The 24,087-nt window shown below is 47.4% G+C and overlaps 1 protein-coding gene across 1 annotated transcript in view; it reads left to right on the plus strand.

The window, feature by feature from the left end:
* The window catches only part of FGFR2 (fibroblast growth factor receptor 2), a 101,332-nt gene that overhangs the window by 5,044 nt on the left and 72,201 nt on the right, over window positions 1-24,087 (plus strand). The window contains exons 3-4 of the mRNA XM_012642382.1: window positions 21,217-21,483; window positions 22,357-22,434. Of these exons, the coding sequence (XP_012497836.1) occupies window positions 21,217-21,483; window positions 22,357-22,434 (345 nt within the window). The remainder of the gene's footprint in view (window positions 1-21,216; window positions 21,484-22,356; window positions 22,435-24,087) is intronic.

Consider the following 24,087-nt stretch of genomic DNA (forward strand, 5'->3'; position numbering starts at 1 on the left):
TAGATTTTTTTTTTAGCCATTGTAATTCATAGTACTTAAGCAATGCATCACAGAGTGGCAGCTTCTATTTTAGATTAACTCGGAAGTGAGTATGTCAGGGGGGGGTCTCCCATTTCTGGGAACTTCCAGATCTCACAAGGCAGGCATTGGTGTTTCAGCTTTGGAAATGTCGTTTTAAAGGTATATGGCTGGTTGTGAAGACTACACGAGGCTGAATTATTCAGCTGGGCAGATTTGGAGCCTCTGTCCCATGTCCTCTGGAGACAACGTTAGCCAAGCCTCTACTTGGTGCTGCATTGAAATCTGTCATCAGTAGGGAATATTGGTAGCTGAGTTATTTCTCGAGTGGTAATCCGAGAATAAAACGGCAGATCCTAGCACTCATCGCCACTTAATGAACCTGTTTGCTGGGAGCCCACCTGGTGCCTGCCTGGCTTTGGGTGCCTGCCTGGCTTTGGGTGCCTGCCTGGCTTTGGGAGCCTGCTGCTGTCCTGAGTGGCAACTGGGGTCAGCTGAGCTGCTCTGGGAACACATCCTGCGCATGGAGTGCGTGAGCAGCACGTTTAGCCAGGGGGAGGCTGGGGGAGGACAGAAAGCCCAGCCTCCTTAGCCCTGCCAGGGAGATCGGTGGAGCAGGGTTGTGTTCCATCCAAGCCGAGAGTTCTGGGAGACGTGGTCTCCCTAGGAAGACCCTGTGCGCGCGTCATTAAGGGATAAACACTGAAGCACTTATCACCCGAAGCAGTTCTGTGAGACTGGGGAACTTTTTGTTACACAGAGGCATGGTGGCTTTATAATTAACAGGTGTGGTGACATCGACCTACCACATCTCGGTCACTGGGAAGGGAATCTGGTAGGAGTTTGTGTCTGAAGCTTGTACAGGCTACTGCTCTAGACTGATTATGGAACTGCCTCTTTGTGACTTGTGCTGGGACATCAGGACGAGTGTAATTTGCAATGGTGTTGCATTTTTCAAGGGCTTAATGTGAAGGGGGAAAAGTTTCCAGTTTCCGAAAGTCATGCCTGTACTCTTTAATTTTGCTAATAATTAAAATGGATGTTTCCCTAATTGCTGGTTTTCCCTTGAGTATGTGGCGCAGCACAAACTGAGGAAGCTGAGCTGGGATTTCTTACAGCGTGGGCTTCAGGAACGGCCCAGGTTAGGAAAAAACTGTCATTTTTCATTTGGATTTTCAGGGCAGCGTTATTGTGAGTTTATTTCAACGTAGAGCATAAAATGGTCCTGGAGGATTTCTTTTACCGTCTTTAATTATTGAAGGAAGTTTAAAATGTGTGTGTACATGCAGGGGGAGACAGGCGAGGCGGAGAAGGAGGAAACTGGAAAGGGACGAAGCCCCCCAGATGGGTCTTTGAGTAAGAATTTGTATCCAACAATGTGCATACTGTTGGAAGCAGGTCTTCCCAGCCTGGATCTGCGGTTGCACTTAGGGGTCGGGGGAAGGTTCATGAAGTCCCTGAAATTGTAAGTGATGTTTTGTGAAGGTCATTTTGTGCATTTTTCTAGGTGCATAGTTTCCATGAGGTTTCTATCCATAGTTGTGAGACATTAAAAAAAAATGGAGATGATTTAGAGGAAGGTGCAAAATCCCACTAAGAGAAGGCTTTGGAAAAGCATGGAAAGTCCTAGACCTCAGTTTCCCTTTCTGTCATCTGAGGGTTTGATAAGATTATCTTTAGAGTCTCTTCGTTAATATTCAGTGACTATCAATATCCTCAGAAGCCTTTTGACTACCTACCTCTAAAGATGGTTACTAGATTTGAATTTGACCTGGATATAAAGAGCAGTTAGCACAGGGCCTGGTTATCTAATAAGCACCTGTTGCATGGTGTTGTCATCATTGTCTCCAGTGAGCTGGGAGCCTGGGTCTTTCCAGTCCTGTGGGCTGGCTCTGCCAGTTGCCACAGTGTCAGGAAACATCTAGGCTGTTGGATACAGTGGGGAAGAAAACAGCTGTGTTTGCTCTCTGTAGGGTCCATGCTTCTCTCATCTGTTAGTGTGATGCTGGCAACTGATTTGGGCCCTAAGACCACCAGTTCTTCCATTGCAGTTTTGCTTTGGTGTCAGAGGTGATGAGGAAGGTAATTGAATTATAGATGAGATAGTAGTTTTTGACAACTGGAAGTGGGCTGAGGTTTAGGCCCTGTGGCCTAATTGGAGTGTGTGTTGTCTGTGTGTCTGTGCCCCCATCTGTCCATCCTCTATGGTTAATATAGCTGTAGCTTTGGTCAACAGCAAGTTCAGCCCTGACCTACTGTTGCACAGGGCCTTATCTTGGAAGACTTTTTGGTTTGCTTATTTGGAAGCTGGGTTTAGATAATTTGTGTTGGACAGGAAAAAATGTGACTGAGAAGTTCCAGGAAGGAGCCTGGGCCCTAACACTCGATGATCCTTTTCTTTGGCCTTTTCAAGGAAAGGTTGTGTCTAGTTGTCTCAGCTTGGTACAATATCATATCATATATCATGTCATATCATACATGTCATTTGTCCTCTGGGCACTTGCTGAAGTGGTAACAGTGGGGTTGGGTCTACTCAATTGACTTAAGAAAACAATCTCTAGAAGATTTTCATTTTTAATATTTCAGATTAAAAATGATTATTTCCAGTTGGTCTTTTATTATTATAGGGGACCAACAGAAGGGTGGGGAAACACAGTTATTGACTCAAAGTGGGGGCTGATCTCAATGCTAAGTACTATTCTGTTGATTAATATACTAAATATTTAAAGTACAGTCAAGCTTGATTACCCTGAGCAACTCTTACTTTCAAGTTCTTTCTGACATTGTCACCTTACTCTGGTTAATTAAGTCACTGTTGACATTAACAGCATTTTTGTTTACACCAACCCAGTGGGAGCTAAAATGAAAGGGCTTTTCTAACCCAACACCCTTAATTACTTTCCCACCCTCCACAAAGTGTGATTCTGAAAAGCAACAACTGGGGGAAAAAAGTAGTTTGCATGCTTTTTTTTTAAAAAAAAAAATTCAATTTTTTTGGACAGTCTTTCAAGAGGTGATGCTGTCCTGGACCAGTATGTGTTGGTCCAAAGTTCAACAGCAGAGAAGTTGAGGATGGGATCCACATGGAGACCTTCCCAAATTAGACTTTTCCGACATGGTTTAAATCCTTTGTTAGAAGTATTGTAAATACCATAATATCAGCCACACGCATTTAATTGCAAGTTAAAAGAAAATAAAAAAGAATATATCTTCATACCAAGAACGAATGATTTAAAATAATCTTCTGTTTTATATTATCTGCATCTTTGTTAAGAGTTGACTGTAACTTGATAGTTAGCTTAGGAACAAGGACTTATTCTTGGTCAATTAAACCAAATGCAGGCTTATGTAGTTAAATACACAATGAAGTACACATTCTTTATTAGTATATAAAGTATTTCACAATTCATAGACAAAGGGCTGTGTTTAATATTACGTCTAGAGCAAAAATCTGGCAAGCCCAGAGAATTCGTATTTGTATCATTTCTATATTGGCTCTGGGTGTGTGTGTGTGTGTGTGTGTGTGTGTGTGTGTGTGTTGCCTGTTTATTTTAACCAGTTAAAAGATTGTGCACCTATTATGCAAAAAGCCCCCACCAGGCCATAACTGAAGACTTGTTCCGTGTCCCTATCCAGTTGAGGGTGAGAATTCAAATAACCAGAACAATCCAACATGAGATGTTTCTGATATGAGACTTAATGAATAATTACATGGTTATGAAATAACCAGGGTAGTGTTTAAACTGGAAGAGTTTTGTTTAATGTTCACATTCTCTATAAAATGTATCCACTAGACCTCCAGCTTGCAGACTGTTGTTTGTTTGGGTGTTTATTTAGCAGAAGACTATTGTTTAAAGGATACCAGCCCCCTTTAACCAGAGTCTAGCTTACTTTTCCATTTCAGCTAATTTTAGTCTTTAAAGGAAAACGTGGGAAATAGGTGTTTGGGGGCCGCCTGTTAAACCAGGTAGGAAATACAGCTGATGTGCGACTGTTACGGTTTGAGTCTTAGTAGGGTGACTTGGTAGGCAGTTCAGAAATTATTTTTTTGGTAGTTTGCTAGGTGATTCCACCAGATAATTCTGATCCAGTGGGTTTTATGTGGCTGTGCAGAAATGTCCCATGGTCTTTATTTTTAATTTTTTTTTCCTAAGGGATGATTTTAGCTGTAGATTTTGTATTCTTTTTATCTGTTTGTTATGTCCCACTGAGATTTAGAGATGGCTCTACTTCTTCAGCTTTCCCAGGATGGAAGTGCTTGGTGTTGCTAACTAAACCACACCATCTTCCTCCCTGACCTGTCTTCTCAGTGTAGTTTCTTTTAACTGATAGCGATGGTTGTTGATGTCTGTATGTGGCTGAACAGTGCTTATGTAAGGGCTGCAAGTTTAGCAGCTACCTGAAGGGGCGGGTTTCTGACCAGTTAATTATGTGTCAGTATCATTATGTCCAAGATGACTCTGTCAAGGAGGAACAAACCCCTAAGGACTCAGCTTTGACTTGGTAGCTGCTCTTGAGCCTGAGTTTTTAAAGCTGTGTATAATTCGGGTTCCATTTTGGGGAAAATGTTTATCTTGGTGGGAAACCTTAAGCAGGCTTTTTTGGAAGCCTAATTCTCCGCATACTCGTCACTCCTCCTGCTAAGCCAGGTGGACACGAAGTGACCCAGCCAGGTTGTAGCTCTGGCCTTCTTGGATTAGGGAATGTGAGGTTGGATTAAGGAATGTGAGGGGCTTGGAAGAGGGGCCCGAGGCCAAGTTCTTTCAAGGAGAGGTCAGGTTGATCAAGCTGCTGGACACAGCACTGTGATGTGTTCTTCAGTCTTGGAGATGTCTCCTTCTGAAATTAATAAAGGTCACATTTTTTTCAAGTTTATCTTCCCTTGCTCTGATCTGTTATCACTTCTTTTTAGGGCCTGATAGAAAATCCCAAATGGTAGCCCCATCAGTGGTAAGTGGTGGCCATAGGCTTTCACTGGCTTCTAGTTATATAACTTCAAGCTTTTACCATTTATATATTCATACAAAAAGGTATTTACTCATTAGGACAAGCCGTGGTTATCCTTGAAGAGTGTGAGTCAAGTAAAATAGGCAAGCTTTAGATTTTCGGTAATTTTGGTTTGGGGGAACTTGCACCGTGGAGGAGTTTTAAGGGATTGGATATGTTATTTATTCCACTTTGGAATTCCACAAGTAATTCTACCCCACTGTGGACTTTTACCATATCATGTGAATATTAAACATTTCTGATTCTTTTGGATAGTACTGAGTCAGAGAGCTAAGCTGTAACATATTCTTTATTTTAACCCCTTGTCCAACTAAAGAGGGGTAAATTCCAAGTCATTTCTGAACAGAATGCACACATACAGAATTTCAGGTTATGGTGAACATGTGTTTTATGAAGAGGCTAAAAATAGCTTCTAAGAAAAATGCTGATAGATTCAGGAATGAGAACAAGGGACATATTTATTTGTATAATTTATGTAGCACCTTTTCTTGAAACAACTCCATTCTGAGCTCTAACGTTAATAAACTTTATATAAATTGTCATGATTATTTTCTAACCCTAAAGCTCCTGTATTACTCTATGTGACCTAGTTTTATACATGACAGTTTGCAGTTAAGTGTTCCATACGTGACCAATTGTAATGTTTAAAAAATACCCAGAGTTGAAAAGGCCAACTATGTGTGCGTATTCAAGGGGGCATGCTGTAAAATGAAATGTCAAGATCATTACGATGGTTAAGTTTAGGGTTTAAACCCTTCGAACATCCTCAAAAAGTTCAGGTTGTCAGTTAACCGTGGAATCGCCCCAAAGATGTGTGGCTGCCTTGGGGAGACTTCTAGGCCTGCTAAGCCTCCTGGATTTCCACCAAGACATGTTGCATTCTTAGCTGGCTGCAGAAGGCATGGTTGAATGTATAACCTAAATGTTATAAGTGTTTCACGTTTAAAACCACTCAGATCTTTACAAGACTAAGAATCCCCTGTGCAATTAATCTAACTTCTGCATCTGACATTTTTTTAATAGAAATAAATAAAATTGTTTTGAACAGCATATAATATGCTTTATGGAGACATACACTTATAGGGAATTTGACCTTGGGAACTAGTTTAAATCTCCACTATCTACTGGTGTTCTGACCTCAGAAAAATTAGATAACCTCTCTGAGCCTCAAAGATATTATCTATCTGGAAGGGTGAATGTACAGATTAAATGCAAATGGAATGTAAATCTCCTGCTATGGTTCCTGGCCCAAGATAGGTGCTCAGTAAATGCTGATTTCTTCCCTGTTCCACTTCCTTGTCAAAGTAAATTTAAAACCAATATTTCCTGGACTGATAAGATGTTTACCCTACAATAGACAATGATCAATCTTCTGTTGAGAGGCATTTACATTAATTAAAATAGAAAAGTAACTCTAGGCCCTGGATTTGTCCAACCCTTTTTATTATCTCGGGCTTTTGCAAGTGCCCTGGATTTTGGGAATGGGATCGTCTTGCTGCTTGCGGTCCAGATGGTTCAAAGTTGACATTGTTTTCTTCCCTGATGAAAAAAGTCAGTTGCAGCTACACAATGAGAGCAAGACACATACTTCATGAGGAACAATATATTTTGGCAAAAGCGTTTTCTGTTTGAGGCTTCCGAAGGGTTGTCATTAGGCTCTGTGAGGAGTGATAGGGAGAAGTTATGGGATTGGGAGGGGCGGGGTGTAGCATGTTCTGCTTTTGTCCAGCCTTGCCAGGGGAGCTCCGTAGCACATTATGATCATCCTTGCCGCGTTTGCCCGTAGTGACGTCCCCTGGTCAGTCTCCGGGGCGTTCCTAGGTGCACAGGTTGCTGTGCTTGCAGACTGTGTGGAAGGGGGCAGAGGGAGTTGGGATGGGACCCACAGTACTGAAGGGGGTGGAGCTGAACGGTCATTTGCAGGTTATACCCCTGTGGGGGTTACTTGTTGGGACAGGTTGGGGCACCAGTGCTGATGAATGAAGTCGTGTTCCTTTAGCCCATTCCTTGAGATAATGTTGATGAGCGTGATGAGGATAGTGGTGATGATAACTAGCTACCATTTAGTAGGTGCCTGCTGGATGCTGTGTTAGGTACTTTGACCTATACTATCCCTAATCTTAATAAGCCAGCAGATCCCAGGTATTCCTGTTCCTATTTTATGGACAAGGTAACAAACTCGTGGAGATGAAGTGATTCCTCCAAGACCTCAGGGTTAGTGAGTGTGGAACCAGGCCTTTGGGTGAACGTATTGGTGCAAGAGAGATTTCCCAGTTGACTCCTTCTCCTTTCTGAGCCGGAGGATCTTTTGTGGGATACTCTGGTGACCCTCTCATTTTTTCCTAAATCTGCCCTTGGTTAAACTTGTAAGGATACTACTGGTTGATTCTTTTTCTTTCTCACACATCCACGTCTAATTCCCTTAAAGTCATTCGAAGAAAAATCTTGGACAGTAAAAACATTCTAAGAATGACATTTTGTGACTCTTCTAGAAAGGTCTTTGGTGATATGTGGCTTATTGGTAAGACACTAACCCTGTCTGGTCTGTCTCCCAAGGAGACCATTGGGAGACTGCTCCGGGTTCCAGTGGGTGGCCCAGGCTGAGCCACACTACAGTTCAGGATGAGAAGAGTCTGCCCATCGCACATTGGCATATAAGCCACCTTACCAGAGCAGGATGTCCCCAGTTCTTCCTTGTCCTGGGTACCTCTGGTGGTTTGCCCTGGATCCTACTAAATGTTAGCCTTTCTGGTTGCTACTTGGATATTATGTCAAGCTTTTTCCCCCAGCACTTCTGATTTGCAATTGGGTGAGAAATCAAGGCCCATCTGCAGAGACCCCTGTACCTGGAGCTCCTGCAACCTGTGGTCATGGAAACAACAGGCACCAAAGCCTACCTGGCCCTTATAAGGTCACTCCCTGCAGAGATTAGGAAAGCCAAAAAAAAAAAAAAAATTCCAAGAATGAAAAGGCAGAAGCTGAAACACCTACTCTTCTTCCAGCCTTGGCCAGGAAAGGTGTCCTTAGAGGGAAAAAAAGAGGCCAGGGAATGGAGTCCATTTTTAAAGGAAGCAAAGTTCAGTTTGGGAGTTAAAAAAAAAAAAGTGACCTCTGATTGGTTCCAGCCGAACGTGGAGGCGAATCGAGGCTGGGTTACTCAGCTGCCCTTTGCACTGGTCCCTTGCCCAGTGAGTGCAGAACACCCAGGGGTCGCAGGCGTTTCCAAGTGGGAGTTTAGTGTTGGAGGGAAGTTGTAGAATTCTTCGCTGGAAGGAGACACGGCAACTTTCCCTCTCAAACTTGCGGCCCTCGTGTGATGACAACTCTCAGAGCCTGGCGGAGGGGAGATGGTGTAGACAGGCTTTCCAGATCGCAGGGGAGTTGCTGTGGCGTCTGAGTTTCTTCATCCATTTGTTCCCCCAAATAATTTTTGAGACCCTACTATGTGTCAGGCTCTGTGGGGATAGACTGGCAACCAAAAAACAGTTCCAAGTCCTGTTGAGCGGGGGAGATAGGCTTTTGTCAAATAATTGCGAAAATGAGGGGCTTGTTCCAATCCGAGGTGAAGATGCTACGAAAGAAAAGCAGGTGTGTCTCAAAGGGATTAGGGAACCGCAAGAGGCCAGTGTGCTGGGCAGGGCTGGGCTGGAGGGCACATGCCCCTGTTAAGGATTCCCTGGGGACTTCGGCCTGTGCAGCTCCCCGAGGGTGGGCTCCTCAAGGAGCTGGGCACCTACCCTGGTTCTCCAGCAAACCCACCTGCACTGGCCCTGCTCAGTACCAGCCTCAGCCACCTTGCTTGCTAGGGCAACCCTTGTCCATTGAGGTGACTGTCCCGGGCCTGGCCTCTCCACTCTCTGTTGCTGGCCTCCCCTGTTGATGGGGGTGGAACAGAGGCAGGCATGTGACCATCTTTACTGAGAGGTGCTCGCCCTTGAAGGTACAAGTGAGGAGGCTGATCTAGGGCATCGCTGGCAGCCGCCAACCCGCACTTGAGCCGGTCACTTCAGCCTGCTCCTTGACCGTGTCTTCCATCACCTCGTCCGGTTGGCAGAGTCGCTTGCCAGGCCAACGTGGAGGCAGGGAGATGGCCGGGGGGCTGGGCGGCGGGGGGAGCCAGGCCAGGCCTAGGCAGGGTGGTGATTCTGCCCCCTCCCGGGCACAGCCCTTTGGAGACCCAACCAGAATGCTGCTTGTTAGGGTTTTGAAAGGGGCTCTGCTGAGAGGTAGCGACTCTTCAAAGTTTGTTTTCTCAAAGCTCTTACCTCTATGCAAATATGTGGTTTAGGGTAGGGGAGAAAGGTTAACCATGGTGGCGCCCATCTCTTAATTTGGAATTTCCTGAATTAATGTGGGGTTTGGTCGTGTGGCACAGGATCCCCGAGGGAGAGTTTTTCTTTTCTCTGCAAAACACCAGAGAAAAGTGATCCCTGAGGCTCCAGCCGGCCTTTCTCTGGTCCTGCTCCGGTGCACAGTGTGCTGGGAATGTGTCCCGCCTGCCTCCGAGGCTCCCTGCCCCCTCTGCCTGAAAGCCATGTAGGAAAACCTCTCTGCCAGGTCATTCCCACCCAGCTGCGCTGACGACTCCTTGGCCTACAAATCTCGGCTATGGCCAGGCCCAAACTTGCTTGCTGAGCCTGGAGCAGGCGGATCAAACCCATTCAAATGAGGAGGGCCATCTGTTCCCGGCTGCCGTCCCTTCATTTGCAAATGGCTGGGGTGCCGCTTGGGGGACTGGTCCTGGGACACATCTGCAGCCACCGAAGGTGTATTAGAACCAGGGTCCTGCTGAGAGGAGAAGGGCCGAGCCCTTTAAATAAACTTGCTGAACAATACCCCCAAAAGTCCTGAGTTGAAAAAGCAGGAGGCAGCCTTGCCCCGGTGGAATAACTCTTAACCTCCCCCGCCCTTTCCTTTTTTCCTTTTCTTTTGTAGCCGGGGCCACTTTAAAGTATTCAGAAAGTACTTGCCTGTTTGGGGAAGATGTCAGATAGGATTTGGACATCAGTCTGACCTTTCAGGAGCATGTAGGGCAAATGTATCCACTCGAGTACACACCGTTTATTGAATGTTTGTATTGGTTTCCCAGAGGTGAGCTTGTCCCAGCATCAGCTACTAGGAGCCACAGGTAACTCTAAGTGCGGAAAGGTGACTGTCCCTGAAACCTCTGGAATGCAGTCGGGCTGCCAGAGCTGGGGCATGCTCTCTGGAATGCGGGCCAGTTACCTAGACTCAGCAATGCAGGCCCTCAAGCTCATGGGCTGTGTGGAGGCACAACTCTTGGGCCTCTTGCCCACAGTTTGGTGTCTGCAGGGCTCTTCCTGGCATACTGTGGGGTTGGGACAAGTTATTCAACTCCTGAGCCCGCTGGGATCCTCATCTCAAGGGAATTCTGGGGAATGTTACTGAGCCCCATGTGTGAATGTCAGGTACTCTCAGATTTGTTGGATGGGAGACTAGTAGATGGTATTTTAATAAGCCGCAGGCTCTTCCCTTAGCAAGTTCATCAGACAGGTGTTATACCTGGGTGTCGATAACGACAAATCTCATAAAATCTTCAAAATGGGAACATTCTGGAAATCCCCACTTAGGTAACTTACACATATATGGTGGGACAGATTTGTTCATTGGAAAGAAAACCCTGTTTCGAAGGCAGAGGAATGCAAACTGAGGTTCTCACGTGCTTGGAAAAAGCAATCTGCTGACCAGTTAGTGTCAGGCTCTCACCCGCAGACAGGAGCCCAGGCGTGCCCTCCTGGCTGGTGCTGAGTTGCAGGCAGGTGCACAAAGGCCTTCCCAGTCAGCCTCTGGTTTTGTCCTTGTGGCGACCTTGACCTGCAGCAGGCAAGCCTGGAGGTGTTTTTCCATTCTGTAAACCGTGACTCTAAGGCTCAGCGATGTGAAGGGCTGCTCACCCTGACACACGAATTCCTGACACAAGCAGGTCTCCACATCCTGTCTTTGGACACTAGAGCTGAATTTCTCACACTGTGGTCCTTGGACCAGTCTTTATGCACAGTAAAGTCTGAGGAGCACTGCATCGAACTCACTCCACAAGCTCTCTGTACATCTCTGGGTGGATGAGGGGCCAGAGGTAGACTGTATTTGGTTGTGCTTATACTAGATGGACAAAGAAAGACTGTGGCGTCTTGGAGATGGGAGCAATGCAGTGTCTTAGAGCAAATCAAGGGAACTTTCACAGAGGGGTTATCTGAGATGGACTTTGAAGGCTGCATAGGAGCCTGCCAGGGAGCGTAGCAGGGTGGGCATGTAGGTGGAGGGAACATTGCTTAGGGAGAGACGGGCGTGGGGCCTGGTGCGCGCCTTAATGTGGGATGTTCTTTGGGTTTTATCATATATGAGTGTGGAATGATCTGTGTCTTTTTTTAAAAGTAGAGGTCAGGTTTGCTTTTCGGAAGATCGCTGTGTGGGTCTGCAGTGGCGCATCACAGGAGGTCAAATGAGAGATGGCGCCTAGAGGGGACCTGTGGCATGCAGTCTTGCCTGTGCTTGCTTTCCAGGCCATTTCAGGGATTGGCTTAATAGGTGAAGGGGTTTGGGTGTTGATCAGAGGATGGGCAAGAGGAGAAGGGGGCGTCCGCGAGGCCTTGGAGCCTGGGCTGCTGTTCCCCGGTGACTCCCTTCAGTGAGAGGCCAGTGGAGGAGGAGGAGGTGGCAGATCACTTGCTTGTGGATAGGGCCTCTGCAGACATCCAGGTAATGTGCTCCTTCCCTCAGGCAGGTGGAAATATGAACCTGCAAGCCAGGACTTGAGTGGCATCCACTCAGAGGTGGGAAAAGCCGCAGGGGCCCAGGAGATCGGAATGTAGGGGAAGGACCAGCGCAGCCAGAGGTGGAATTCTGAGCCCATCCACGGATACAGGAGGGGCGGGGAAGAAGTTTCCTAGAAAGGCAGGAAGACCTCCCTGCCACATTCCTGTGCTTAGCGCACACAGGTACCCACACCTGCACTCACCCCAGCAGAAAGCAGAATGGTAACCGAAGACAGTTAACCCTAAACTGTGCGAATGGGGTTTGAGAAATAGAAGGCTTCCCCTCTCCCCTCTGACATCTCACATCTCATTCTCCTGGTTGAGAAACCCGATTGGGTGGCGTTTCTTTCTTTCCTGCTTAGTGGAGGGATAGTGATGCCCACTGGCAGGTCTTTCCCATGGCGGGTACATAGATGCCGGGCAGCGTGTGAGGTGCTTTCTGTTGGCTCTGGCATGCGTTATTGTCCCTCGTTTGCAGAGGAGGTGAAGTGAAGGATTGGAAAAGCCGAGGGCTCGTCTCAAGGTCGTGCAGTCTGTGAAGTGGCAGAGTTGGCACTCAGGTGTGCTCGGTCTATACTTCAACATCCCAGCCTCATCCTCACCTTTTCTGAAGAGTCACCAGGGAAGGGACAAAAATGAGACCTTAGCCTTCGTGCTAAGATGTGTGAGAATGAAGGTTTGGAAGTTTTGCTGAAAGATCAACTCACAATAAGTAAGAGATTTATTCACTGTGCACACAGGGAGACTCACAGCGACGACCCAGTATCCCGGGGGGGCCAGAAATTTATATGCCCTCCTTTTAGAGGGTAGGGGGAAGATGAGGGATCTAGGTAGTTTTGTTTAGGGACAATAAATGGTTACCAGGCAAGATGAATAGATACTTGGGAGAGTAAACCGATGGGGGGAAACAGATTGACTTGTCAATGATTCTCTTTGGAAATGAAATTAACCTGAGAGACAGATACTATATTTAAAATGATTCAGGCCTGGTCTGGTTGCATTCTTCTTCTTTTTTGTCTTTTTTTTTTTAAGACGGAGTTTCACCCTGTTGCCCAGGCTAGAGTGCCATGGAGTCATCGTAGCTCACAGCAACCTCAAACTCCTGGGCTTAAGCAATTCTCCTGCCTCGGCCTCTCAAGTAGCTGGGACTATAGGCGCGTGTCACCACAGCCTGCTAATTTTTTCTATTTTTAGTAGAGACAAGTCTCACTCTTGCTCAGGTTGGTCTCGAACTCCTGAGCCCCAGTGCAAGGGATCCTCCTGCCTTGGCCTCCCAGAGTGCTAGGATTACAGGCGTGAGCCACCGCCCATCCTGGTTGCATTCTTGATCTTCTTTCTTGTAATATATTTATAACAGGGAGGGGAAAGGAAGTCAATTGTTCATTTCGATGGGTCTGTCTGGTTTTATGCAGATAGAGGAAAAGCTCTTCCAGGGGCCTGTTGATCTCTAAGGGCCTTTAAATCAAAATACTCTTTATACCAAGGAGACCTATTTTGGGGTAAAATTTCCTGAGCTCCTTCAGGTGCCATGGGGGGCTCAGGGTTTGGCCGTAGGAATTTGAGGGAGTGTCTGATTAGACAGGTGGTTCACCACTTTATAAAATGAAGAGGGCTGCCTCAGGGTAAGCACTGTTTTGGGGGCAGAAGGGCAGGTTTCAGAACCAGAGATGCTGTGTGTTCATTTTACAGGGCATCAACTCTGCAAGGCCACTCTTGACCTTAGGATTGTGTCGATAAAGGCTAGAGGGATCCCATTCACTCCTTCACCTCTTTGTGGGTGCCCCACTGGCCTTTTGATGATAGCGTTTCCCCCAGAACACTGTGCCCTAAGAAGCCCCAAAGAGCTTAAGATGCACCAGCTTCCTCTGCCGTGTCCAGCAAGTGTATTTCCAGAAGGCGGGGGGCTCGGGCCGGGCATGGCCAGGTGGCCGTGTACACAGACTCCTCATTGTACATCCCAGCCGGGGCGTGCAGAGGACTTTGACATAACTTGTAGCACAAGTTTCTACTTCCTGGGCCCTGTATAATCTAATGGGCTGTCGCTTTGGGAAATGCTTTCTGAACAAAGGGCCCAATTTTGAAGTTCTTGCTCAAGGAAAGCTGCCAATATCAAGGGATTTTATGCAAACAGTACTGATTCAATACCTGCATCTTGGTGGTCTGGTGGGAATTTTGCTCTAATGACTGTAAGAATTCAGTACACGTATTGGGACCATGGAAAACACGTTCCCTCTGTGCCTCTCTGCCTTTTGGAGAACACTGTCACGAATAGCCTAAAACATCAGGATCAAAAGAGAGGGATGCTGATGGAACAGGGGGTGAAGGTTTCCACTTGGGGTCCAAATATTGGGCGACCCGGGTGACTCACTCTTAAATGAGTGTACTGTCAGGCCCTTTACTGTTTGTACATCTTTATTTTCTCATGGGCAACCATGTAATTCTTTTCCGACACGGAGAGCTGTTCACCATGTCTTCCAAAGACAGATCTAAGTTGTATGAGGGCTGTGCCTAAATAGATACTTGTGAATGGTTACCATATTGGAAACATTAGCCATTATCCCATCTGATCATGAGGAATGGGAGCCTGTCTGAAGTTTCTAGAACAGTCAGGCTGTCGCAGCAGAGGTAGCTTGTTAGTGGTTGTTCCTGGCACCCGTGATACGGACGGGAAGAGGTTTACGTCCCCTGCATACTCTGACAACTGGTGGGGAGGGCAAACTGCAGCCTTTCAGACTGCTTACGGCTCTGTTTTTCCTTGCTTTGACTTATTTTTGTGCCTCGTCTTTATGGTGGCAGTATTTCTTGAGGTAGAGAAATTTATATTGTTTAGAGTTTTTGTCTCCTCCACGCCCCCTTAAAGAACAAGTAGTACCTATGCCTTATAAGGGCTCTGTTTGATGTGAGGAATTTTGTCTTCCTGCAAGTCCGCTCTTGTAAGGGGGATCTCTGCGGGTGTCTGAGCTGAAGCCGCCAGCTCTGCCGGGGCTGCCTTCGGCGTCTGTGTGCACAGAGCCCTCATGTTTGGGCACACCAATGTAATCTTGTCTGACTTCATCCTGGGGCCCCCACTGCCTTCATGGCATCCTGCCGGTAAGTTCTGATGCCAGCGAGACTCAGACTGTGCTGTAGAAAAGTGGAGGCCGAGCGCTTCCAAACCCGTCTTGCAGAACATCGTGGGTTACTAAAAGGCTGTGCTACACCTGACAGATGTCTGTCTGTCTGTCTCTGCACACTCCCTCTCTTTTCCTATGGACAGAGAACTGGGTATCAGCCAGTTAAAACTTCTTCCCAGGACCACCTGGGTGGCCACTACAGGACATCTTAAAGGGGCTACCCAGGACAGGGAGGTCCAGTGGTCACTTACTCACCACGTGCTTCATGTGCTGTGACTCTGCAGTGACACTTGTAGCATGTCTCCATGTGTTTCTTCCATCCAGATATTTGGCAGTCCCACAGCTGTGACATTTATTCCTCCTGTCCAAGGTGACAGCAGGTCCGGGAGGGTACCAGGAGCCCAAGGCCATTTTTCTGCTCTTGTCCTCAGTGCTCCTGTTCCAGCTCCTACGGGAGCCACGAGCTGTGCCATGAGGCAGCGACAGGCTCAGCCCCGCAGCCCACACCCGGCAGCCTGCCTCTTCTCTCCCCTCCCCTCCCTCCTTCTCTTCCAGAGGAATCTGTTCAGGCGTCTCTCTCTTTCTCCCTTTCTTCCTCTTTCCAGGGGAATGTGTTTAGGGATTGGATACCTCTGACTCTGCGGGAGGGAGAAACCTCAGTGGGATGTGTTCCAGGGTGACCCCGCTGCATGCTTGAAACAGGATCATCGAGATGTTGCAAAAGACACCTTCCTGGGGAAACCCCAGAAAAGGCTGAATTTGTGAAGGGCAACGTAGCGAGCTGTCCCAGGGGCACACACTGCTTTTTTCTTCCTTACCAGTTTAAATCTGTTGTCCATCCTCCACGAAGTGATTGGACAGGGCAAGATTGGGTTTCCCATCTGTTCTCTGTTTGCACGTGGCGCCATTTCAAAAACCACACGGGAGGAGTTTATAGGCAAACATTATAAAAAGTGACAGTCTGAAGTGCTGCTATGGCTGGTTTGGCAACACAAAGGGTTACCTGAAATAGCTTACCGTTTCCAAACCCTCTTGAGCTGTTTCAGCTGTCTCATGACAACCCTCCTGATGACAGTGGTGACGAATTCAGCTGGACGTGTCCAGTGAAGTCACAGAAGTCACAGCCTTTTTGACCCCCCGCCTAGGGCCATGTTCACATACAGTGAGGATTTTTTTCTCTTCGTTTATTTGCAGAGGGATAAACTCATGCAGCTTGTAGCTAGTGACAGTCAGTGTGATGTTGCCCTGACGGGTCACGACCTCTGCCTTGATCTGCTGAGGGACTTGGAGGGTCAGGCAGCCCCTGCCTCAGTTTCCTCCTCTCCCCAGTCGAAGGCCCCTCAGTTCTAAATTCCTGTTAGCTGCTGAGGAGTAGAAGCGTGAGCAGTTTCTTCGGGAAGGAAGGAGGCCCAGGAAGGAGATACCCGCTCCCAGGAAGGAAGGAGGTGACACACAGGCTATATGCAGATGCCTGTTTTTGTTCAGAACGTTTATTTCTTGACTAGCTGCACAAGTACCTATCTCTTTCATTCTTTTCCTGCCAGAGGAGTCAATTTATTGAAAAGAAGCTGTCTGATAACATACTGCTGGCCCTTCCCAAGTGCTGGAAACTTCTGGGAGAAAATTCAGCCGGACACAGCTAAACCTTGCAAGCAGGGCTGTGAACAGTGGTGTGGCCATGGCAGGAAACTCATCCCCTGTGTGTTTAGTAATTTTAGGTAACAGTGACAAAGAATGTCCAACACTAGCATGTGCCTGTGTTCCAGCTTGCTTGCTTCTTTTTGAATTTTAATTTATTTTACGAAAAATATGTGGAAACATATTTTCTGTCTGTGGAAGTCTCTGAAAGAGCATTTGGTGTTTAGTGAAGCAGCTTCTGGAACCTTCTCCCTGTCCTGCCTTGACAGGAGAGGAGGGAAACGTTGGACCGTGCGTGCCACGCAGATTCGCATGGGAAAGGTGAAAAGTGTGCCACGGCACCAGAACACAGTGAGCCCAGGAAGTGTTAATATTGCCATAAAAGGTATCGTGTACGTTTCCCGGGAATTCTTTGCCCTGTGTCAAAGGTCCTGGTTCACAGAGCAGGCATGTAGAGTAGGGGTGGCCCCGTCTATGGAAGATGATCGGTGTTGGGAGGCGCATTGGGGCGTGGTGGGCGCAGCATCACTGGTATCAGAGGGACGACGAGGGCTTGGGGCGCACATATCTGCAAGGAGTGGGCGATGAGGTCATCTGGAACATTCAGACACCGAAGAGCAGCCAGAACCCCTAAATAGCAGGTGGCCTCCTGAGATGCATTTGATGTGTGCCCATGTGCAGGGACCAGGGAGGTGACTGGGTTGTTCTTGGGCCCTCCCCTGCTGCGGCCCCAGGCCTTCCCCGCCTCTCTCATCTTACGTCCTTCTTTTTTACTATTTCTCCCCAGTCACTTCCTCCCTTTCTTTCGTGTGTATCCACCCATTCTCCCTTCTCCTTGCCACGTGCTACAGTCAGCCCAGGATACCTGGAATATTGCTGGATTGTTTGCTAACGACACTGCTGACCCCCAAGATGGGGCTTTTGTGAAATGACCACTTAGGGGAGGGAGGGAGGAGTCCCTGCTTTCAGAATTCCCAAGGCCATCGTTACTGGTTTGAGACTTTGAAATCGGGATGGCTTGCTTTTTTGGGTAAGTGTCTTTGCCTTATTAATGTATTTTTGGGAGATTATTAATCTTCCTGAAGCTCGGAAAACTGGATGACAGTTTCGATTTGGTTGTACTGGAAATAAAAACCATTTTTAGTACGTCATCCTGTCTGTTGAGATAGGAGCCCATGAGTAAAATCTTTTTGATTTAGAGATACAAATCCAAGTGTTCTCAGATTATCCTGTGAAAATTGTGGTGCTCAAAATAGTGGCATTTTCAGCTCTGAGGAATAACCGTGGTAGTGACAGTTATCGGAGAATCAGGTTTGCCGTTGTTGGCTCGTTGGCCTGGTATTTGGGTATTCTTGCTCTTCAGTAGATGGGGAACCTGAGGCCGACAGGTTAAGCAGGACAGAGAGGTGCAGGAGCTTAGGGCTCCATCCTCCTCTCCTCCAGGACAGCATCCTTTGCCAAGCATCTCCTCCATCCTGAGGACGTAGGTCCTCACGGTCCCACGTTCTTCATTCCAGAATGGCAGGTGGTGATGTCTTTTTGGTGACATTGGTCTAGCATCTCAGACATCCCTGGCTGCAGCAAGACTTTGTGGTTTACTGATTTCAGGCAAAGGAAAAGATTCTTAGTGAAAACACTTTCCCTTAAAAAGGGAGAAATCATAAGTCGTTACTCTAGCTTTGTCAGGAGAGAGATTTTTCTGCATCATAGTTGTAAATGCCTTGCTTATCTTTTTTTTTTTTTTCCTGTCCTAATGCAGTGTTAGAGCATTCCACCACACGGAATAGGGACACGACTTCACCTTATCTGCGGGGGCAGGACAGCGGAGGGCCCCAGTCGCCTCCCCTTTAAGGGAGGGAAGCTTCGCTGCTTCTGCCCTCTTCTCAGGAATCCTTGACCAACTTTGACTCAGAGCAAAGCAAATTTCACAGCATTTTTGATGACTTGCTGATCGCATGACATGGTCATAATAAATATTGATTATTTTCTGACCCCATTCAATCCAATGCAAATTCATTCTAATGCTGTGGGTGCTGTTTCAATAATTATTTGTTGGAGACAAGGGACCCCAATGACACCTGATCATTGTTTTACTCAGCTGTGAAGGGATTGGGCCAGGTTGTTGAATGAATCAGTGACTCTCGGACCCTGGGAATGGGAGACGTTCTGAGATTGGGGGCCAGACTGAACCACCCCCTTCTCTCTTTCTCAGATTTCTCTTCCTGTCTTTTTTCCTGTTCAGCGTTCAGTGTTCGAAGTATTTCCCTGAGTCACTCAATTCAGCCACGGTACGACTTAACCAGCCTTGGGAGAGCTGATCTGAGAACCTTCTGGCTAAGTTCCCGACAGCGTCTTTTAAATTTTGCTTTGTCCTTCACTTCTCAGCTCAGACGGCTGCTCTTTGGAGAAGCTTCTCTGATCATCTCATGCAACAGGAGTTGAAAAACTTTCTGTGAAGGCGGGACTGTAAATATTTTAGGCTTTGCGGGCCACAGGGTCTGTGTCGCAACTACTCAACTCTGCCCTTGTAACGCAGAAGCGGCCCAGACGGTGTGCGAAGGAGTGAGCGTGGCCGAGTTCCAGTAGGGCTGGTTTGCCTGCGGGCCATCGTTTGCCACCCCTGCTATGGAACGAGCCCTCACCCACCATTTCTGCGTGTCCGTTATCTTGCTAACGCGTAACATTCTTCTTCCGAACACTTGAGACCACTGCACATGCTTTATTTTTTGTAGATTTTTTATTTATTGTCCGTCACCCCCACCATACTGGAAGCTCCACACGTGCCGGGGCTTTGCGTTGTCTCCTGTTGCTCCCTGAGCGGCCAGAACAAAGCTTGGTCCATAGTAGGTGTTCAGTAAATAACTGTTGAGTGAGAAAAACTGACTTCTGAAACATAAACCTGCCCGTCAGCGGGTAGGCTGTTTGGGGGGTTCCCTTGTGTTGGGGGTGTGTTTGTCCATGTTCAGTTTAACTTCTCTTTTCTGCCTTTTGTTGTGGTTGTCTCTTTAGGTTCGCGCACCGTTAGCGTCTGGGCCTCTCTTGCCTTGTCCGGCATTGGGGATGCCCCTTTAGGAAGCCCCGGGCCTCCCCGTTGGCTGTTGATTGTGGTGGTGAGGGGGTTTCTTGGACTGGACACTTGTGCCCCTCACTGCCCCTTTAACAGTGGGACTGAAACACGAATTGACTTTATTTCAGTCTCGTGTGGGAGGTTGTCCTCTTGTGTGGGGTCGAGGCAGGACGGCTGCCCCATGATGCTGCCCAGTGCTGGGAAGCCGTGTGTTTCCGGGCACCATTCGCAGTTCTGCTGTAGGGATGCCAGTCTGCTTCACGGACCCTCGTGGCCACCCCAGCCAGCAGCTCTGGCTGCTCCAAAAGGCCACTGGTTTCCTTTTCTGGGTTGGATCCTCTAGAGTCTCATCCTGCCCTGCATATTTGGGGACTGTAGTCCCGTTCACCATGGCCACCTTCCCTATGTACGCCCAGGGTGGCCCAGGTGGGCTAGGGTGGGGAACACAGAGCACCCCGAGACACGAACCTTCCCTCTAGGATCTTGGTGTCTGCTCAGGAGATGGGACGTTGTAAGAAATGTGGCATATCCCACGAGCTGGTGAAGTGGGCAGACGTGCAGTGGAGGGACAGAGATCACGTCTGGCCCGGGCGACGGATGGGCCGTTCCTTGTCACGGAGGACATGGCTCGATTTGGGCCTTGAGGGATAGATCGGGTTGAATGGGGACGAGAGGGAGGAAGGAGTGTCCCACAGAAGAGAGAGGCACAGGAGGCTGGGAGGCTGTGGAGCCCCAGGTGCGTGTGGTGGGTTGGGGGGCAGGGTGGGATCCGCTTTGTGAGGTGGGGTGAGGGCCACGCAGCACCCAGCGGCCTCAAGTCAGGATCCGTTTGAGCGCAGTGGAGACCTCCTCTCAGCTGTCCGGGCATTTTGTTCTTTTTGTGTTTGGTATTAAGGCCTCCAGCTTTTATCATTTTGAGAAAAACAGCATGTCCCAGCTTACCCAGCACAGAATTAAGTCTTGATTCCCGCGAAGTACTGATCTGAACTTCAGAGCTCACAAAAATTCCAGGCGGCAAACCATTTTGTGCCGGGATCCATCAGTTTCCCTTGAGTTAGAGATGTTTCGATTGAAGAAGCTTGGCTTTGTGAAAACAGGCTGAGTCTCGCACAAATAAATAATTAAGAGTGTGTGTGTGTGTGTGTGTGTGTGTATGTGTTACACATAGTCACGTTGAATACACGCGTTTGTAAAACTCAGTGTTCTCACAAATAAAATGTGCCAGAGTGATAGACTTTCCCAGGTGTTACGGTGCAAGCAGGCTTTGGACCAGCAGTTGACTGAAACATTTTCTTGTGAAATATCCTTTCACGCTGGGGTTTGGTTTGTTTTTCAAGCCCTGCGGTACCTGGAAACCAAGGCAGGACAGCTTGGCTGGGTGCTTCCTCTGGTTGCTGTGTCAGATGCCCAGTCTAGTCCATGAGTGGGGGCTGCTTCCTGGCTTCCCGGCATCCAGGGAGAGATGGACGCCTGCTGGGGCCATTTGCAAAGCATGAACAGCTTTTCCTGGGAATCAACAGGCCTCCACTGACCTTTGTTGGACGTTCTCTCCTTTCCCTCCTTCCCATCTGTCTCCGCCTTCTCTCCCACCTTTCTGCAGAGCCACCAACCAAATACCAAATCTCTCAACCAGAAGTTTACGTGGCCGCACCAGGGGAGTCGCTAGAGTTGCGCTGCCTGTTGAAAGATGCCACCATGATCAGTTGGACTAAGGATGGGGTACACGTGGGGCCCAACAATAGGACAGTGCTTATTGGGGAATACTTGCAGATAAAAGGCGCCACGCCTAGAGACTCCGGCCTCTATGCTTGTACTGCCGCTAGGACTGTAGACAGTGACACTTGGTACTTCATGGTGAATGTCACAGGTGAGTTGGCCTGCGAGCACTACGCCCTCTCTTCTCTGTAGCCGTTCTCTGGTTAGAATTTTTTTGGCCAAGTGAAATCATAGTGATTCCTGCTAATTGGATGCTAGGCACACAGCTTCACCATTTGTTACGGATCCGTTTCTGAGATTTTTCCATGGGACCTGGTGCACCAGAGAGGCTGGTCATTAAGAATGACAGAATTCTCGTGCACAAAGCAACATTTTTCTTTTTAAGAAGGCATGCTTTTACATAAGGAAAAACATACCTTTTTCCCCTCTCCATACCACTAACACCCTTGGCATTTAGAACACAGGATTGAAATTTGAATACTGAAGATTTCTGATTCTTTTATTAAAATTTGAGTTTCTCTCCTTGATTTTCCTTCCATGCAGTGAGTGGGACTGGACAGGTCCTCTTTGTGGCTGAGTTAAAGTCCTACTTTCAGAATGTGAGTTGACAATCAGAAGGGCCACACAGGGGCTAAGTTTTGTTAGGGACTGAATTCCTTTCTCAAAGGGGACCCTGAATCCTGAAAGGTTATGTTGAAAAAAAAAGTCTTTGGATATTACAATTGGTAAATTTGTCAGAGGCTTGGACACTGTTTGAAGCTTAAAGCCCAGTTCCAGTATATCCAATTTTATGGCATGTTTAAATAATGTGAAAGCAGAAAACGTTGAGAATCATAACATTGACCGACTGTCATCATGGAGAGAAAATTTAAGCCATTGAAACCGTCTTAACTAAACATGGTCCCAGACTTTTCGTGTAGGTTCGTGGGTTGTTGAATTCGCTACAGACAAGGTCTAAGCTGTAGATAATTGCAGCCTTTTGCTTTGCAAAAACACATCCATGGATATGTTCTTTTGAATGCAGATGCCATCTCATCCGGAGATGACGAGGACGACACAGATGGCCCTGAGGATTTTGTCAGTGAGAACAGTAACAACAAGAGTAAGTAACCGCCCGGCTCCGACGGTCCCTGCGAGAGGAGCACGGAGGGAAGTCCTGCCTGTCACCTGTCTTGTCGACTCTTCAGCACGGTGCTGTCTCCGCGGCCCTTGCCTTTCCCTGCTGTGTCTACTCTCCTGACTTTCAGCCCTCAAATAAACCAGTGTTGCTACACACTTTCTCTACCGTTTGTCCTTTTTCTTCTCGTGTCAGTGGCCTCTTGCTCTTCAGAGCAGTTACTACTTTCCTTGGTTTTCCGTTTCCCTTTGGCTTCTCACTGTTCTGAGATGTAAAAATAGACTCACGTAACATCTTGGTTTTCTTTGTAACCATTGATCCGTGCTTGGCTCAACCTAGGATTCCTGCCTGGGGGTGACTGCCCCCTTCTCTGCTCTCTGGGGACATTGGGCAATGTTTGGTTGTCACAACAGGGGTGGGGGGTGCTAGTGGCATCTAATGGGCAGAGGCCAGGGTTGCTGCTGGTGAACATCTTACAATGCACAGCATGGCTCCTGTCACAAAGAATTATCTGGTCCGAAATGCCGGTCGTGCTGAGGTTGAGAAACCTGGGCTTTCTAAAACGTGTGTGTCACGCTGAGAGGAGGGAAAGGAGTGTGCCTCACCTCAGAGGCCTTGATGGAAAAGGAGCTGAGGGTTTGCTTACCGGAGACAGTTAACCCCGAGCACTGACACCTGAGAGGCCACCGTCTTGGTGAGAAGGAACATGGTGTGGGCTCCGGGATGAGGCGGCCTGGGTTCGAATCCTGCTCCTCTACTTCGGAGTTGTTCATTTAATTCCTGCACCCTGTTTCTTCACCTGTAAAATGGGAAAAATTAAGAATAATAATAATAAATCTCATGGGGTTGTTATGAGGATTAAATGAGTTACTATTTGTACAGTGCTCAGAAGAGTGAGTGCTTGTGTTTGTTCAATAAAGAAAATAAAATATAGCATTAGTTGCATTTGCCAGTGACATGGCTGGAATGTTCCTAAAGCGATTGTACATTGGCCCTTGGGATTCTTTGCTTATGTGGTGTTTGCTACATTTTCTCAAAAGGATTTTAGAAAATTTAGTAAATTTAAACAAGGCCTAAATAATAAGACAATTAGTTAATAAAATAGGCCCAGAGCTTTTTTTAAGAAAAAAGACTTTAAAGAGAACAGTTTTAGGGTCATAGCAAAATTGAGAGGAAAGTACAGAGATTTCCCTTATACCCTTGTCCCGACACAGGCACGACCTCTCCCAATGTCAACATCCCCACCTGAGTGTACGTTTGTTACAATTGGTCATTATCGCCCAGAGATGGCAGTTTACATCAGGCTGTATGATCTTACAGTCCATAGCCTTTTCACATTGCCTTCCTTCACTTAGTAGTGTGCATTTAAGTTGCCTGCATGTCTTTTCATGGCTTGGTAGCTCATTCGTTTTTAGCACTGAATAATACTGCATTGTTTAGATGCACCACAATTTGTTTATCCATCCACCTACTGAAGGGCATCTTGGTTAGTTCCAACTTTTGGCAATTATGAAGAATGCTGCAGCAAACGTCTGTGCAGGTTTTTGTGTGGACGTGGTTTTCAGCTCCTTTGGGTAAATATGAAGGAGCGTGATTGCTATAGATTATATGGTCAGAGTATGTTAGATTTGTAGGAAA

Source organism: Propithecus coquereli, unplaced genomic scaffold (assembly GCF_000956105.1).
Source record: "Propithecus coquereli isolate 6110/MARCELLA unplaced genomic scaffold, Pcoq_1.0 Scaffold179, whole genome shotgun sequence".
NCBI lineage: Eukaryota > Metazoa > Chordata > Mammalia > Primates > Indriidae > Propithecus > Propithecus coquereli.